Raw genomic sequence first — 15,269 nt, 5'->3', positions numbered from 1 at the left:
TGAATTTAATACTATAACAAATCAATTTTTCATCTGTTAAAATTGAGTTTGATAATGAGATTCTAGCATTAATTATGTTGGCATTATTGTCAAATAGTTGGAAAGTCATGAGAATGTCTGTGAGTAATTCTGTTATTAAAATGAAATTGAAATAGAATGATATTCAAGATTTAATTCTTGTTGAGGAAGTACACAGAGGAGATTCTGGCAAAACCTCAAGTTCAGGTTCTGCCCTTAATATTAATTTTTGGGGTAGAGGTTATGAAAGAATTTTAAAGAAAGGTAGGTCAAAGTCCAAAAATAGGGACATAATGAATTCAAGATCTGGGCAGTAAAGCACTTGCTGGAATTGTGGCAAGACTGGTCACTTCAAAAGAAATAGCAAAAATCCAAAAAAGACGGAGAATGACATTGCAAACACTATGGTTGAGGAAGTACATGATACACTACTTCTTGTTGTTCACAGGCTAGTTGATGATTGGGTATTGGATTTGGGAGCTTCATTTTACACTACTTCACACCGAGAAATCATGGATAACTATGTTGTTGGTGACTTAGGTAAGGTGTATTTGGCTAATGGTGAAGCGTTGGATGTAGTAGGAGTGGAAGATGTTCGCATCATACTCCCAAACAAGAATGTGTCGATCTTTCAGAAAGTCAAACATATTCTTGAGCTAAAGAAGAATCTAATCTTTGTGGGATAGCTGGATGATAGTAGTCATTCAATAATTTTCTCAGGTGGCATATGGAAGGTTATAAAATGATTGATGATCTTGGCTCATGTATAAAAGACCGATACTCTTTATATGACATCGAGACCACGTAATATGATTGCAGTAACTGAACATGAGAATGATGATGAACTATGGCACTGCAAGCTGGGTTATAAGGGCCAGAAAGGAATGAAGTCATTTATGTCACAGGGAAAATAGTCAAAACTGAAGTCAATTGATCTGGACATTTGTAAAAGTTGTATTCTAGGGAAGCAAAAAATGGTTAGTTTCTTGAAGAATGGTAGAGCACTGAGGTCAAGAAAGCTAAAACTTGTATACACTGATTTATGGGGCCTTCCCCAATCCCATCTCTTGGAGGTTCTCGATATTACCTTATATTCATTGATGACTACAATAGAAAGGTTTGGATTTATATCTTGAAGTTTAAATTTAATGTGTTTCATTTGTTCAAGAAATGGAAAGCCATAGTTGGGATAGAGACAGACCTGAAATTGAAATGTTTGAAATCTGATAATGGTGGAGAATACATTGATGGAAGTTTCAAGGATCACTGAGCACACGGTGTCAAAATTGAGAAGACCATTCCTAGATCCAGACAACATAACGATGTTGTTGAGTACATGAACGTTTCTTTTAACAAGAAAGTTATGTACAAAGGTAGGTCCAGTATAGCAGAAGATGCAGTTCCTCATGAGTCTGAGTTTGTGAGCCTAGATGATCTATCAAAGGTTATAGTGCAGAGCAGAGATGTGATTGGTAGGGAGAGTGGGCCCAGTGTACCCATTCCTATTATTTTGCAGATAGATCCAGAGCCGTCTACACCCGCAATTGTAGTTTATAGGTCTACCAGTACCATTAAAACCCTCGCAGAGGTCCTCACCCACCTTGAACTACAGTCTACTGACTAATGGTGGTGAGCCACAGAGTTATGAGTAGACCTTATTGAATAAGAATTCTAGCAAGTTGGAGTTACCTATGAAAGATGAGATGGATTCTCTGTTAGAAAATCTTACATGGGAGTAGACTGAACTTCCAATAGGGACCAATAGGGAAGAAGGCTTTACAGAATAAATGGGTATACTGGGTAAAGAAAGAGCATGATGACAACAAGAGGTATAAAGCTAGAATTTTTGTGAAAGGATTTTAGCAGAAGAAAGGCATTGACTACTATGAGATTTTCTCCCAAGTATTGAAAATCACGACTATCAGATTAGTACTTAGAATGGTGGTTATGATTGAGCTGAGTTATTGCATATTTTATATATTTAGAACCAATATATTTTATTTATTTCATTACATTATTATTAGTTTTAGATGGAAAATGGTTAAGATAAATAAATTCGAGTTGTGATTTAAATTGGTTAATAGTATGATTTATGCTTAATTTTATAACTTGTAATTTAATTGGACAATATTCATTCACATGTACAATATTCATTCACATGTACAATATATTTTTGATATTCTATTATTTTTTTTTTATTATTTTTTTTTTAATTTCTATTGTTTTTATAGGTCAAGAAATGAAAAAATATGAGAAAAGTTAAAAGAGGCACCAAAAGGAAAGTGAAAAAGGCACCAGTTTTTTTTTTCTCTAAAGCCACACAACACGTGGCACCCAAGCTACTTTTGGGTTGATGAAAAGTTGAGTTTTGGCTTGTGACGGACTCACACGGAAAAAGCAAAGAAAAATAAAAGAAAATGCATGCATGCTGAAAGGAAAGAAACGCCACAGGGAAAAAAAAAAAAAAAAGAAAGGCTTTTGGACGGACGCAACACGCACATATAAAAAAGGAGGTTTCTTTTCGGCTTGAAAAAAAAAACAACATACATTTTGGAAGCGCCGCACGCGTTTGAAAAGCTCTTCCAGGGGTCTAATTGCCGCGCTCCAGCCTTCTCTTCCACTGCTTTTCACTTTCATCTTTATTCATTTAGCTTGCTCTTTTCATTCTTTACTTTTTATTTAATTTCAGTTTAAAGTTTATGAAGTATTTTTTAGATTTTTGATTTAGAAGTTTTGGCAATTTATTTACTATTTATTTTACTTAATGTTGTTATTTTTTCTTGTTCTTTTAAGCTTTCATTTAACAATGATTACAATTACTATAGATTGATTTTGAGAATTTGTGATTTGAATACAAGGATGAACCCTAGAATCTTGATTTTGGGGCTTTTCAAATTTCAGCTCGTATTTTGTCAATTATTTTCTAATCTAATTTAATTTGTAGCTTAGTTTTATTAATATCTTAGTTACATTGCATATTGGATTAATTAAAACTTAATTAGGACTTAAATAATTTATGTTTTATTATTTAATTTTCAGATTATTTAAGATTGTTTAGCTTAGTTGATTCATTGATTGTTAATTTTAATTTGTTAGTCTTTTACGTTTCATTTCGACCCTCAAAAATCCAAAAATATGAATCTAGTCCATGACTAGTGCCGTTTTCATTCCCGTTGCACTATTCCATTCATTGCACATACCACCATTTTTATTTTCTCTTTGTGAATATTTTCATCATTTTAAATGAGTTTGATTTTAAGTAACTTTTCATGAGAAGACTATTTATGAATTTATTCCTAATTATTATGCGACATCATCTTGCACTTGGGATAGCCTTTGTGTTGCTCATTTTTTAGTGAGTCAGGTTACAAAAGATTTAGATCTTGAGCAGCTAGATGACAAGACAACTTTTTTTCACGAAGGCTTAGAAGAAGACATCTGCATGCATAAGCCAGAGGGATTCACAGTACAAGAGACGAAAAGCATTGTTTGCAAACTGAAGAAGAGGTTGTATAGTCTGAAACAAAGCTTCCAGGTAGTGGTACAAGAAACCTAACAGTTTTATATGTCGTTTAGGGTACATCATCAGATGTTAGGCAGACGAATATTGTTATGTTAGGTATTTTGAAGACTCGTATATCATTTTGTTACTGTATGTAGATGATATACTCATTGTAGGACCCAGCATTGAGGAAATCAATGACCTGAAGAGACAGTTTGCAATGAAAGATTTGGGAGCTGCAAAGCAAATCCTTAACATGGAAATTATTAGAGATAGAGTCAAATGTATGTTAAGACTTTCACAAGTAGAGTATGTAGAAAGAGTGCTTAACAAGTTCAATATGGACAAAGCTAAGCTGGTGAGTACACCCTTAGGAAGTCACTTCAGACTTAGCAAAGATCAATTACCGAAATCAGAGGAGGAGCGTGATCATATGAGTAAGGTACTTGACGCAGGACCTCTGAAACTCGTAAATAAAATAGAACTCACACACTCGTCTAGCGTCTCACTAGATTTTTCCTATCTCAGGATCAAAGTATAGTATATTAATTCATCAAAAGTGTCCCTCATCGTACCACTTGGATCCTTAAATAGTTACAATTATAGCTACTTTAACAATAGATAAGAACAACTGCAGACACGGTAACAATGACTTGGTATTTAACTCCTTATTGACAACTACTTTAAAAGACGATAACTAGATAATAATAACGACATGAGTATTTATCCCCTTATTGACAACTATGAAAAATAGACTTATTAGTAACTACTAACTCTTAACACTCATTCTCATGCCAAGACTCCTCCACGAACCTAGACTCCATCAATTTTCCCCTCCCCCAAAAAAATCCAACTCCAACAGATGTTGGGCCTAATAAAATTCATTTAAGTCCGAATCAAGACATTGGACTTCTTCCGTCTTTAACCATGAAAAATCCAATAGTGGCCTGTTTTTCCACTTGACAAGGAACTTTTGGTATCCTCCTCATCTGGTGGACACTATTTGATCATCAAAGATAGCTTCAATGGCTTCCCAAGGTTGGCAACTACTGGGAAGTGTAGCAGTTTTGCTATCCTCAACTGGTGACGCATCATCCCCTGGACAGGCTATCAAGTCTTCCATGTTGAAAATGGGACTAATTTGCACATCTGTAGGTAGTTCGAGTAAATAGGCATTTTGACCCAAACAAAGTAGCACCTAGAATGGCCCATCTTTGAGAGAGTGCAGTTTGGTTGTTGAGCCATGTGGGAATCTCTCTGGTCTAATATGCGTGAGTACTAGGTCCCCAGGTTGGAACTCTACATGCCTATGTCAAACATCTACGTGTTGCTTATATGCCGCGCTGCGCACTTCTTGGTGGACTTCTTGCAAATGTCTACAAAAATTAGTAGCCCCCTCACTAACTCTAGGTGGTAATGGCAGGGGAGAAAGGTCCAATGTGGCCCTCGGTTTAAGTCCAGTGACTATTTCAAACGGGGAACAGCCCATGCTGCAATTGACGGAGTTGTTGTAAGCAAACTCAGCCTGAGGGAGTAGGAGATCCCAGGTGGTACCATGATTAGCAACGAGACAATGTAATAAGGTTTCCAAGCTTCGATTAACCAATTCCGTTTTTGGGTGGAAACCACTAGAAAATTGAAGTTTTGGCCCTATCTTTGCCCATAAAGTTTTCCAAAAATAACTAATGAACATAACATTGCTATCAAAGGTAATGGTTTTTGGAATACCATGCAAAGATACCACCTCGGCAAAAAATATGGCGACGACTATAGATGCATCATAAGTTCGGCTACACAGAAGGAAATGAGCCATTTTTTAGAATCGATCTACCACTACAAAAATAGAGTCGTGCCCACGTATGGTCCGTGGAAGGCCAAGCACAAAGTACATGCTAAGGTCTTCCCATAGCTGAGTCGATATGGGTAGAGGTGTATACATACCCGTGTTATGTTTCTGCCCCTTAGATAGCTAACAAACTTGACAACGTTGAACTATTCTCTGGACATCTCATTTGAGGCTCGGCCACCAGAACTTCTCTTCAACAAGCTGAATAGTTTTGCACCCAAAGTGACCAGCAATCCCTCCAACATGTAGTTCATTGGTGATGAAGGCTCAAATGCTTGTGTCAGCTAAGCAAAGTCTAGTACGGTACGTAGAAGACAAATCCATCCATGAGGGTGAAGAAAGCTTGTTGTGCGGAAGGTCCCGACTGTAGTGCCACGTATATAGGGCCAAGCTTGGTATTGGTATTGTATTATGTTTTGATGGAGTCATGGCCCACTGTTGTTACCATGAGGGTGGTGAGCAACGAGGTCTTGATGCTGAGGGCATCAGTGACTCTGTTTTCAGACCCCACCTTATGTTTGAGAACGAATGAGAATTGTTATAGGAAATCTACCCATTGAGCGTGTTTGGCACTTGATTGTTTATCGGATTGTAGATGCCGAATTGAGTCATGATCAGTGTATAGGACAAATTCACGATGGATGAGATAATGCCTTCGGTGGCATAAAGACTGTAAAAGGGTGTAAAACTCTAGATCGTATGTAGAATAACAACGTCGAGTCTCATTAAGTTTTTCGCTGAAGTATCCAATGGGGTGTCCCTGTTGGCTAAGTACTCCTCCTATGCTCGTATGGGACGCATCGCAGGCGACCTTGAAACGCTGTTCGAAGTTGGGTAGCTAAAGGACAAGGGCCTTTGTGAGATGTTGCATGATGGTTTGGAATGCTTGTTCAGCTGTTGGAGTCCACACGAATGATCCGTTTTTTGTGCACTTAGTGATCGGGGCTATGATACTACTGAATCCTGAGATAAAACGTCGATAGAATGAAGCTAATCCAATGAAAGCTACGTGCTTCATGGACATTACTCAGAGTGGGCTATTCTCGAACAACTTGCACCTTGGTAGGATCTGTGGAAACTCTCTGATCTGAGATGACGAATCCTAGAAATACCACCGAGCTTTGGGCAAATGTGCACTTCTTTAAATGTATGGAGAAGCTTTCAAAATGGAGGACTTCCATTACTTGATGTAGATGGTTTAAATGGTCGGGGTAGTCCTTGGTTGAACACAACGATGTCATCAAAGTAGACTACAACAAACTTGTTAATGAATGGCATTACTTGGGTCATAACTCGCATAAACGTACTGGGGGAATTCATGAGTCCGAACGACATTACATGCCACTCCAAAAGACCCTCATTTGTCTTGAAGGCAGTTTTCCACTCGTCCCCATGTTGTAGTTGTATTTGGTGGTAGCCACTATATAGGTCAATCTTGGAGAAGATATGTGCACCATATAACATGTCCAACATATCATCCAAACGGGGAATAGGGAAGTGATACTTCACCGTAATTTTGTTGATTGCATGACTATCAATACACATCTACCAGCTTCCGTCCTTCTTGGGTGAGAGTAGGGTAGGTACAGCACAAGGACTAAGGCTCTCACGAATAGATCATTTGTCAAGCAAGCTCTGTATTTGCCGCTGGAGCTCCTTGTGTTTGGTCGGGCTCATCCGATAAGTAGGCAAATTGGGCAAAGTTGCCCTAGGTACCAGGTCCACGGCGTGTTGGATATCCCTCATGGGGGGTGGAGATTGAGGAAGCTCCTCTAGGGTGATGTCAGAAAACTCCTCCAAGAGTTCCTTTATCTCTGGCAGTGGTTCACTTACAGTAGGTAGTGCTTTGTATTGGGCAAAATTTAACCCCGGTACCAAGTCCATAGCGTGTTGGATATCCCTCATGAGATTGAGGCAGCTCCTTTGGGGTGATGTCAGAAAACTCCTCCAAGAGTTCCCTTATCTCTGGCAGTGGTTCACTTACAATAGGTAGTGCTATTATGGCCTTGGTGATTAAGGAAAAAATAATTCCACGGTCGTGGATTGCATGAGAGAATCCCTTTAGTGTGAATATGCGATCCTCACTTGCTAGATGATCGAAGTCGTGGATCTTCATGGGCTGCAGGGTCACCTTCCTGTCATTATACAAAAAGAAGTATGTGTTCTTATAATTGTCATACCTGACTCGTCTATCGTATAACCAAGGGTGACCCAATAACAAGTGTTAGGCTTTCATAGGGATCACATCACAGCGTATGGTATCAACGAAGTGCTACCCGAGGGAAAAAGTGATCAAACATTGGTTTTTCACAGGGATGGAGGTATCATCGATCCAGCTCAATCTATACAGTTGAGGGTGCTTTTCCACTGGAAGCTTCAGTTTATGCATGACCTCTTGTGAGATAATGTTCACTCCACTCCCGTTATCGATGATCATATTCAAATATCTGCCTTGGTGCTCCACCCGAGTCTAGAAAATGTTGTTGCATAACCAGTCATTCCCTGCTAGCTCCTCCTTCTTTTGTCAGGTTAGTTTACATCGAATCACATGAACCAGTAGTTGGGACCCCTTTAGTATTTCTTATGGTCCCATGGCATCGACGTCTTCATCGATATCCGATGTCATCTTGTCCTTGGCAGTCGTAATCATGTTTTCACAAGTTAAAGCCAATTCTTGTTTTTATGTGGGGCAAACGACTGCAAAGTGGCCACGCCATCCAGACTTGTGTCGTCTCGCAAACCAGCCATGTAGCATGCAAGGGATTGGTGCTCTGTTTTGGACACACGGCTATGGATGTTGAGTTCGTGGAATTTGTTAGTATGATCATCTACGGACATCACTCCTTGCCTTAACAACAACAGCTCCTCAAATAACATCTCCTCATAGTCAATCAGTAAATACTTCTCTTACAGTCTTAATTTCATCTCTTCCCAATCTGTAATGGGAGGCTGATGTAGCATGTGTAGTTGTTCTTCAACGCTTTGATGCTGTACTCTTGCCTTCCCAATCCATAATCTCGTTGTTGTGGTGTTAGGTGATTGGTGGCAAAGTGGTTGCAGGTTCATGTATGCATGGTGGTGAACGATAGGAACTTTGGCTCTTGATACCAAAATTGACACATGACCTCTCAAACTTGCAAATAAAATATAACTCACACACTCATCTGGCATCTCACCAGATTTTTCCCATCTCAGGATCAAAGTATACTTTATTAATTCGTCAAAAGTGTCCCTCATCGCACCACTTGGATCCTTAAATAGTTACAATTATAGCTACTTTATCAATAGTTAAGAACGACTGCAAACACTAAAACAATGACTTGGTATTTAACTCATTATTGATAACTATTCTAAAAGATGATAACTAGATAATAATAACGACATGGGTATTTATCCCCTTATTGACAACTACGAAAAATAGACTTATTAGTAACTACTAACTATTAACACTCTTTCTCATGCTAAGACTCCTCCATGAACCTAGACTCCGTCAGTACCCTATGCCTCAAATGTTGGCTCTTTGATGTATGGTATGGTCTATTTGAGACCATATATTTCCCATGCAATCAGAGGTTTGAGCAGGTACATGAGTAATCCAGGAATGTAGCATTGTGCTTCACAGAAGCCTTTTAAAGGGACAGTGTTATGTTGATGCTGACTTGGCAAGTGACACTAATAGCAGGAAGAGTACCATATGTTTCGTATACACTTTGGGTTGTACAACTATGTCTTAGGATTCAAACTTCTAGAAGACTATTGCATTTTCTATCAAAGAAGCTAAGTATGTTGTTGTATAAGAAGTTGCAAAGGAAGTGATTTGGTTATAGAGCTTTTTGGAGGAGTTGGCTAAGAAGAATGAGAAGAAACTCTCTACAACGATAGTCATAATGCCATAATCTTTATCAAGAATCCAACATTTCATTTCAGGACTAAGTATATTCAGATCAAGTATCATTTTATACGGTCTCTTCTTGATGATGGCCAATTGATACTTGAGAAGATTTGTGGAAGCAAAAACTCTGCAAATATGTTGACTTAGGCTGTTACGCTTTAGAAATTAAAGTTGTGCGCAACTTCACTTGGTCTTCTAGTTTGAGGGCAGGAGCTATGACCTGCAGAGGTGCAGATTCAGTTCTGGAGGTAGGTGGATGTACCAGTCTCCAAGTGGGAGAATTTTTGGGTGTGGAGCCTAATTCTATACTTGATCAAAGGCAACCCAAGAGCTCGCTCGACATATTGCTCGAGCAAAACATAATTAAAAAGTTCACTCGAGTCACACTCTATAAGAGTTCAGTTGATAAAGAAAATCAACATACTCAAACGTTAAATTTTCATAAATTAAAGCTTCGTTTGATCAATATATCCACTCAAATAGTAATTTCGGGATTAATATGATCTATCTAAGTATAAAATCAAGGATCCATTGTGATCTTTGAATGATAAGAGAAAAAGTAAAACAAAAAGTGGAATCAATCACACACAATACAAGGTTTAAGTGGTTCAGCAACGTGTATACGTTCACAGAGCTACATATGATTTTATTTCAGATGATAAGCATGTATGGTTCCCGTACAAAATAATAATATAACTAGGCCTAGTTAGCGGATTGGGTCTGATCAAGAGCTAAATTAAGTAAAAAAATCATTTGCCAAGGAATCGGCCCAAGAATCATTAAAAAACCACAAAAAATTGCAAAGATTTCTTGTAAGGTCAGGTTGGGTCATTAAACTAGGCCGCCACAAGCATATCCAGGCACTACAACAAAACAGGTCTTTTGAGATGAAAATTTTTCTGTTCGAACAGATGTATATCATTCAGATGAAGTTAAAATAGTTTGAATGTTATTGTAATTGCTCGAACACATTTGTTACTGTTCAAACGTATTTCTTACCATTTGAACGATATTACCATAATTCAAACGGAATCACTTTTAGGGACGATTGATTTTGTCTCTAAATATTATCGTTCGAATGACAAATTATTGTTCAAACAGTATTTACAATTTGGGTGTCACTTCCAGGGATGAAATCTAATTTCGTTCCGAAAGAATCTCAGAACTAAAAATCAAATTATTGTAGTTAGGCTCCATATGACATAGGCCAAACTATTAAGAGTAAATAAATAATAAGAATAAAAAGCAATATTTAAATGGAGGAGAGAAATATTTTGAGAATGAGATATTATATATATGATGTGTTAAGGAAAGCATGAGCTGGCAGTTTTTTTTATTAAACAAAAAAGACTTTAGTTAAGATTTAATTAATCTCACGTTCATGCTGTATTAATTGATGAGACGTGCGCAAAGAATATGGGGATTGTGAGGTTCCTGCGGACAATCAAAGAGAAAAAAAAAAAAAAAAGGACAGCTAAAATATCTAGCGTGTCATAATTGTTTCAACTTTCAGCTGATGAAGGTTCTTCATTCTTGTAGCTGTTGCCATGGAGGCAATATTCAATATTCCGTTCACAAGATTATATATATATATAATATTCTAGCACGTATGCCCCTTGTATGTAGCGTCTGATTGGAGGAAAAAAAAATCTTAAAATCTCTTTACAGAGTATATAATAGTAACAATTTATTAAATAAAAACTCTTTAAAAACAGATTCTGAACAACACCTAATTAACAATACTATTATTTACATAAATGAGCCAACATACAAATCATCATTCAATTGCCAAGCTCATTGGAGTTGCATACCAAAATCACCAACTTTATAATCACAATTTTTTACGTAAATTTAGTTTTCCTCACGCCGTCCCAATGCGCTGGTGTAAAGATCTCTAAGATCTCACTTATTTTTGTTTGTTAAATCGTCTCATCACCAGTTTTTGTTTATTTAAACAGATATTACATAATACTTGTTTCGTCCAATTTTGTATTTGTTAACAGTTAAATCGTCTCATCGCTAATTATTTTTAGATCTAAACAGATATTATATAGTGTTTATTTCGTCTGAATTGATGTCTGATTTCATTCAAGTTTATGCATGTCTATTAATCACATTATTTTGAATGAAAGGTAATCCAGATTATACATGTGAGTTTTTTACACAGATTCTAAAAATTCAAAGAGCTTCAATTGAGAAGAGAGACGAAGAAAACTCATACCTGCATAACGACGAGATTCACAGGCAAGAAAATAAATTTTAATACAGAAGAACCCAAAAGTTTGTTTGAGAAAGTGAATAGTAAAAGATATTGGAAACGTGAGAAAATGAGAGGAAAAAAATTCCCACCAATATTTAGATAAAAAGAAAGCTGGAAAGAGACAAGTGAAATACCGTAAAAATATACTTTACATAGTCGGTGAGAAAAAGAAAAATATAAAAAGATGAGAATTTGAGAAAGCAGATGGCAAAATTGGACCAAAAAAACTATTCATCCTATACAAAGGATTCGAGGGCATAACGATAATAACAATCAATTACATAAGGATATAAGTGGAATAAAAAGTGTCAAATAAAAATATTATTCATTTCTATTGATATGTCTATAGCCACTTTTAATATATAAGGGATATATTATATATATATATATATATATATCTATCTACTAGCAGTGTATGTACGTGCGATGCACGTTTGCCCTGTATTAGGTTATTCTAAAATATAAACATCTAGTGTAGAATAAGAGAATTTAATGATTAGGTCTATGAACATAATATAATTAATTGTTTAAGTAAATTATAATTGTTTAAAGTCTCTAATAATAGATTTAGACAGACTATATGTTTAAGCAAGTCAGGAAAGTGAATATTACATAATTGTTTTTTTGGTTACTGAAAGTAGAGTCTAAAATGACTAAATATTACATAATTGTTTCTTTTGCTACTGAAAGTAAAGTCTGAAACAACAAAATATTACATAATGGATTCAAAGTGGTGTGTTTTCCTCATTCACAGCATTGTTCTCCTCATTCACAGCATTTATGGAGAGAACGTTGAAGTTTTTGTGACGTTGTTTTTGGAGTTGATATAAATCTGCACCCAATTGTATGATCCATTTTTTTGTGGAACATAATTTTACAATATTTTGGATATACGGTAAATGTTCCTGTATGGTGAATAAATATAATGTAAAAGATATTTTTAGTAATTTCCTATTTGAATATCTAAAATTAAATGTTTTAAGATATAAATTGGAATATGAATAAGTTGGTTACCTCTCCTGTATGTTCCATTAGTTCGATTGCTGTGCAACCTGGAGCTTCTTCTGCGATTTTACCGAACATGACAGCTCCTAGTCGTCCATTACCATCGTCAACGTCGATGTAAGCTCGACAGCTATATAAACAAACTATATTTTTTAGTCTGAATGATTAAGCAATAATTTGAATATAATATAAAATTGATTAAAGAAACATTTACGACGTAAAATATGAATATAAGATGTACATCGTGGTTGTGCATTACTCATGTATTTGCAATGATAACATTGAAATTTTTCATTTTGTTCATATCCAGTCCCTTTTTTACACCCGATGCAGGACATGTAGAAGAATATTTGATGGAGATCGACAACACAAATAGTTGCTTTAATCCAAAATTTTGCTTTCTGCATTAATTTTGCAACAGATATATATTTTTAGTGGTTGTAAATAATATGTAGCCTTAAGATAAGGTTAGAAATGTACCGTCATTGGTTGTAATGATTTAAGAAAACCAGCAAGATCATCAAGCTTAATTATATCTTTCATGTCAACATTTGATGCCGACGCTGATACTGATGCCTTTGTGTGATGTAGATTTTTTTCGACGATTTCTTCAAACAGTGCATGGTTTAGCATCGTCCTAAATATTTTTAGAATAATTTAAAATGAATGAGAGAAATCATGGAGGAAAAGATATAGTAGGTACAAATTGTACATATATATAATAAAGCAAGAAAGAATTACCATTGACATAATGGAGTTGCAGCAGGGATGACAGGATTTAAGGTAAATACACTCGTTGGTTGAGACGAAAGAGAGAGACCTATATTATAAAGAAGAGAAATTTGTTAGTAGATAATAACATTCTATTTTTAATAAATGCTGATATTATAAGTTGTGTAATATACCATTGTATGAACCAACTTTTATACGTATTGCGAGTAGAGTTGGCTTAGCTTCAATAATATCAGAGATTATTCGGCATTCACCATCCACAAATCGACTCCACATAGTCAACCATATGGGCATTAGGCTGTAAAATTTAGGATAAAGTATTTAAAAGTGTAGCATGATGAAATACTATTGAAAATAAGTTAATTAAAGAATTGATTAATATCACATATATAGTTGAGAAATCTTTTTTACCTCTGGTCGATAACATATATTTCTTGAATTTTTGTTGGCCCATGTATTGAGATAATTTCTCTAGGAGGTTTCATGTATATTGCGATCGCCAAAATAGCTGTCCAATTATGTTAAATAAAATTTTTGTGAAAACTGAATAAGAGTATCAAGATGTATGTTAAATATATCGATGTGATATTTACCTATTTCGGTTCCAGTGTCTTTGTAGTCATGCAGATTGGTGAATGTGATAATATCATATTCTGGTGGTTGTAATTCCACTTCGTCATCTGGAATGTTTTCGATGATTGTTCTTGAATTTAAGATCCACTGGTATTCATGCGCTTCAATTCTATGCCTGGGATCTAAAGGCTTAACATAAGCATTACCGATGTAGTAAGACCGGAAGATGTGTAACATATCATTACGTAGGTCTATATCTTTGCCGAAAATTGTTGCTTGTAGTCGGTTGCCCTGCATAATATTGTATAAATGAATAGTTATTTGTATTCTATTGATTGTAAAATAGTATTTATTAAATATATATAAGATTTATTCTGAGAATATAGTTAGAATGAATCTATCTTGTAAGGGGAATATATATTTATTTTGGATATATCATGTGAAAGAATATAATATAAATATTAAGTATATTTTTGCAAGAATGATAATGATGTCAATGTGTTACCTCAGGGTCTATCAATGTCAGATTTTGATATTTTGTCGGCGAATGTTGTGCAGTACGTTTGGGAGATTTGTCTGACACAATCATCTTGATGCTCCAATTTTTTGTACTTGGAGTAATGTCTTTGATTGATGTATAGATAGTCCTCATGTTGAAGCCTACTTATGAATGAAGAGAAAGAAAATATTCATAAAATTTGTATTTCATTATGTTCTTGAAACATATTTTAAAATACAAGTTTATGCACAATATTAATTTTATTGAATGTGTACTCTATTTTATCAAATTATTTAATTAAATTTTCGATTTTTAAAAATTTCAATATTTTACTAATTGATTATATATAATTATATGGGTAAAACTGTAAATATTGATGTAAGTATTTACATATAGAACTAAATTTGTCGGTAGAATTTCTTGTCTCAAGTTTATATATATAAAAACTTTCATTAATACCACTACTAAACTTTCATTTTTTAAAATCTAATAATTATTTAATCGGAAAGTACATCTCTATTATTTACAAACTTTATTATTAATATTCATAAAATTTTTATTTTATTTTTTTCTTGAAGAAATACAAGTTTGTGCACAATATTATTTTTATTGAATGTGTACTCTATTTTATCAAATTATTTAATTTAATTTTGGATTTTTTTAAATTTCAATATTTTACTAATTGATTATGTATAATTATATGGGTAAAACTGTAAATATTAATGTAAGTATTTACATATAGAACTAAATTTGTCGGTAGGATTTTATGAGCAATTTTATAGCAATTTTTAAAATTTTTTTTTGAAATTGAATGAATTTATAAAATTAAATTTATTTTTAATTAAATTATATAATTATATTGATTGATTGAATTAATTTAATTTCATATTTTGCAATAAGAATAAATTTTGAAGTTTTTAATTCAAATATAAATAGTAAAAG

General features: G+C 34.8%; 1 protein-coding gene across 1 annotated transcript; it reads right to left on the bottom strand.

Moving 5' to 3' along the window:
* Positions 1 to 7,447: 7,447 nt before the first annotated feature.
* Positions 7,448 to 14,480, bottom strand: LOC118349184 (replication protein A 70 kDa DNA-binding subunit B-like). Its single transcript, XM_035692761.1, has 7 exons — positions 14,334 to 14,480; positions 13,849 to 14,119; positions 13,667 to 13,763; positions 13,429 to 13,553; positions 13,265 to 13,343; positions 12,533 to 12,653; positions 7,448 to 7,501 (listed from the first exon to the last, which is right to left on the bottom strand). The coding sequence occupies exons 1-7, from the start codon at positions 14,478 to 14,480 to the stop codon at positions 7,448 to 7,450; spliced, it is 894 nt and encodes a 297-aa protein (XP_035548654.1).
* Between the last annotated feature and the right edge of the window lie 789 nt (positions 14,481 to 15,269).

This window comes from Juglans regia, chromosome 8 (assembly GCF_001411555.2).
Source record: "Juglans regia cultivar Chandler chromosome 8, Walnut 2.0, whole genome shotgun sequence".
NCBI lineage: Eukaryota > Viridiplantae > Streptophyta > Magnoliopsida > Fagales > Juglandaceae > Juglans > Juglans regia.
This window is presented reverse-complemented; position numbering and strand designations above follow the sequence as displayed.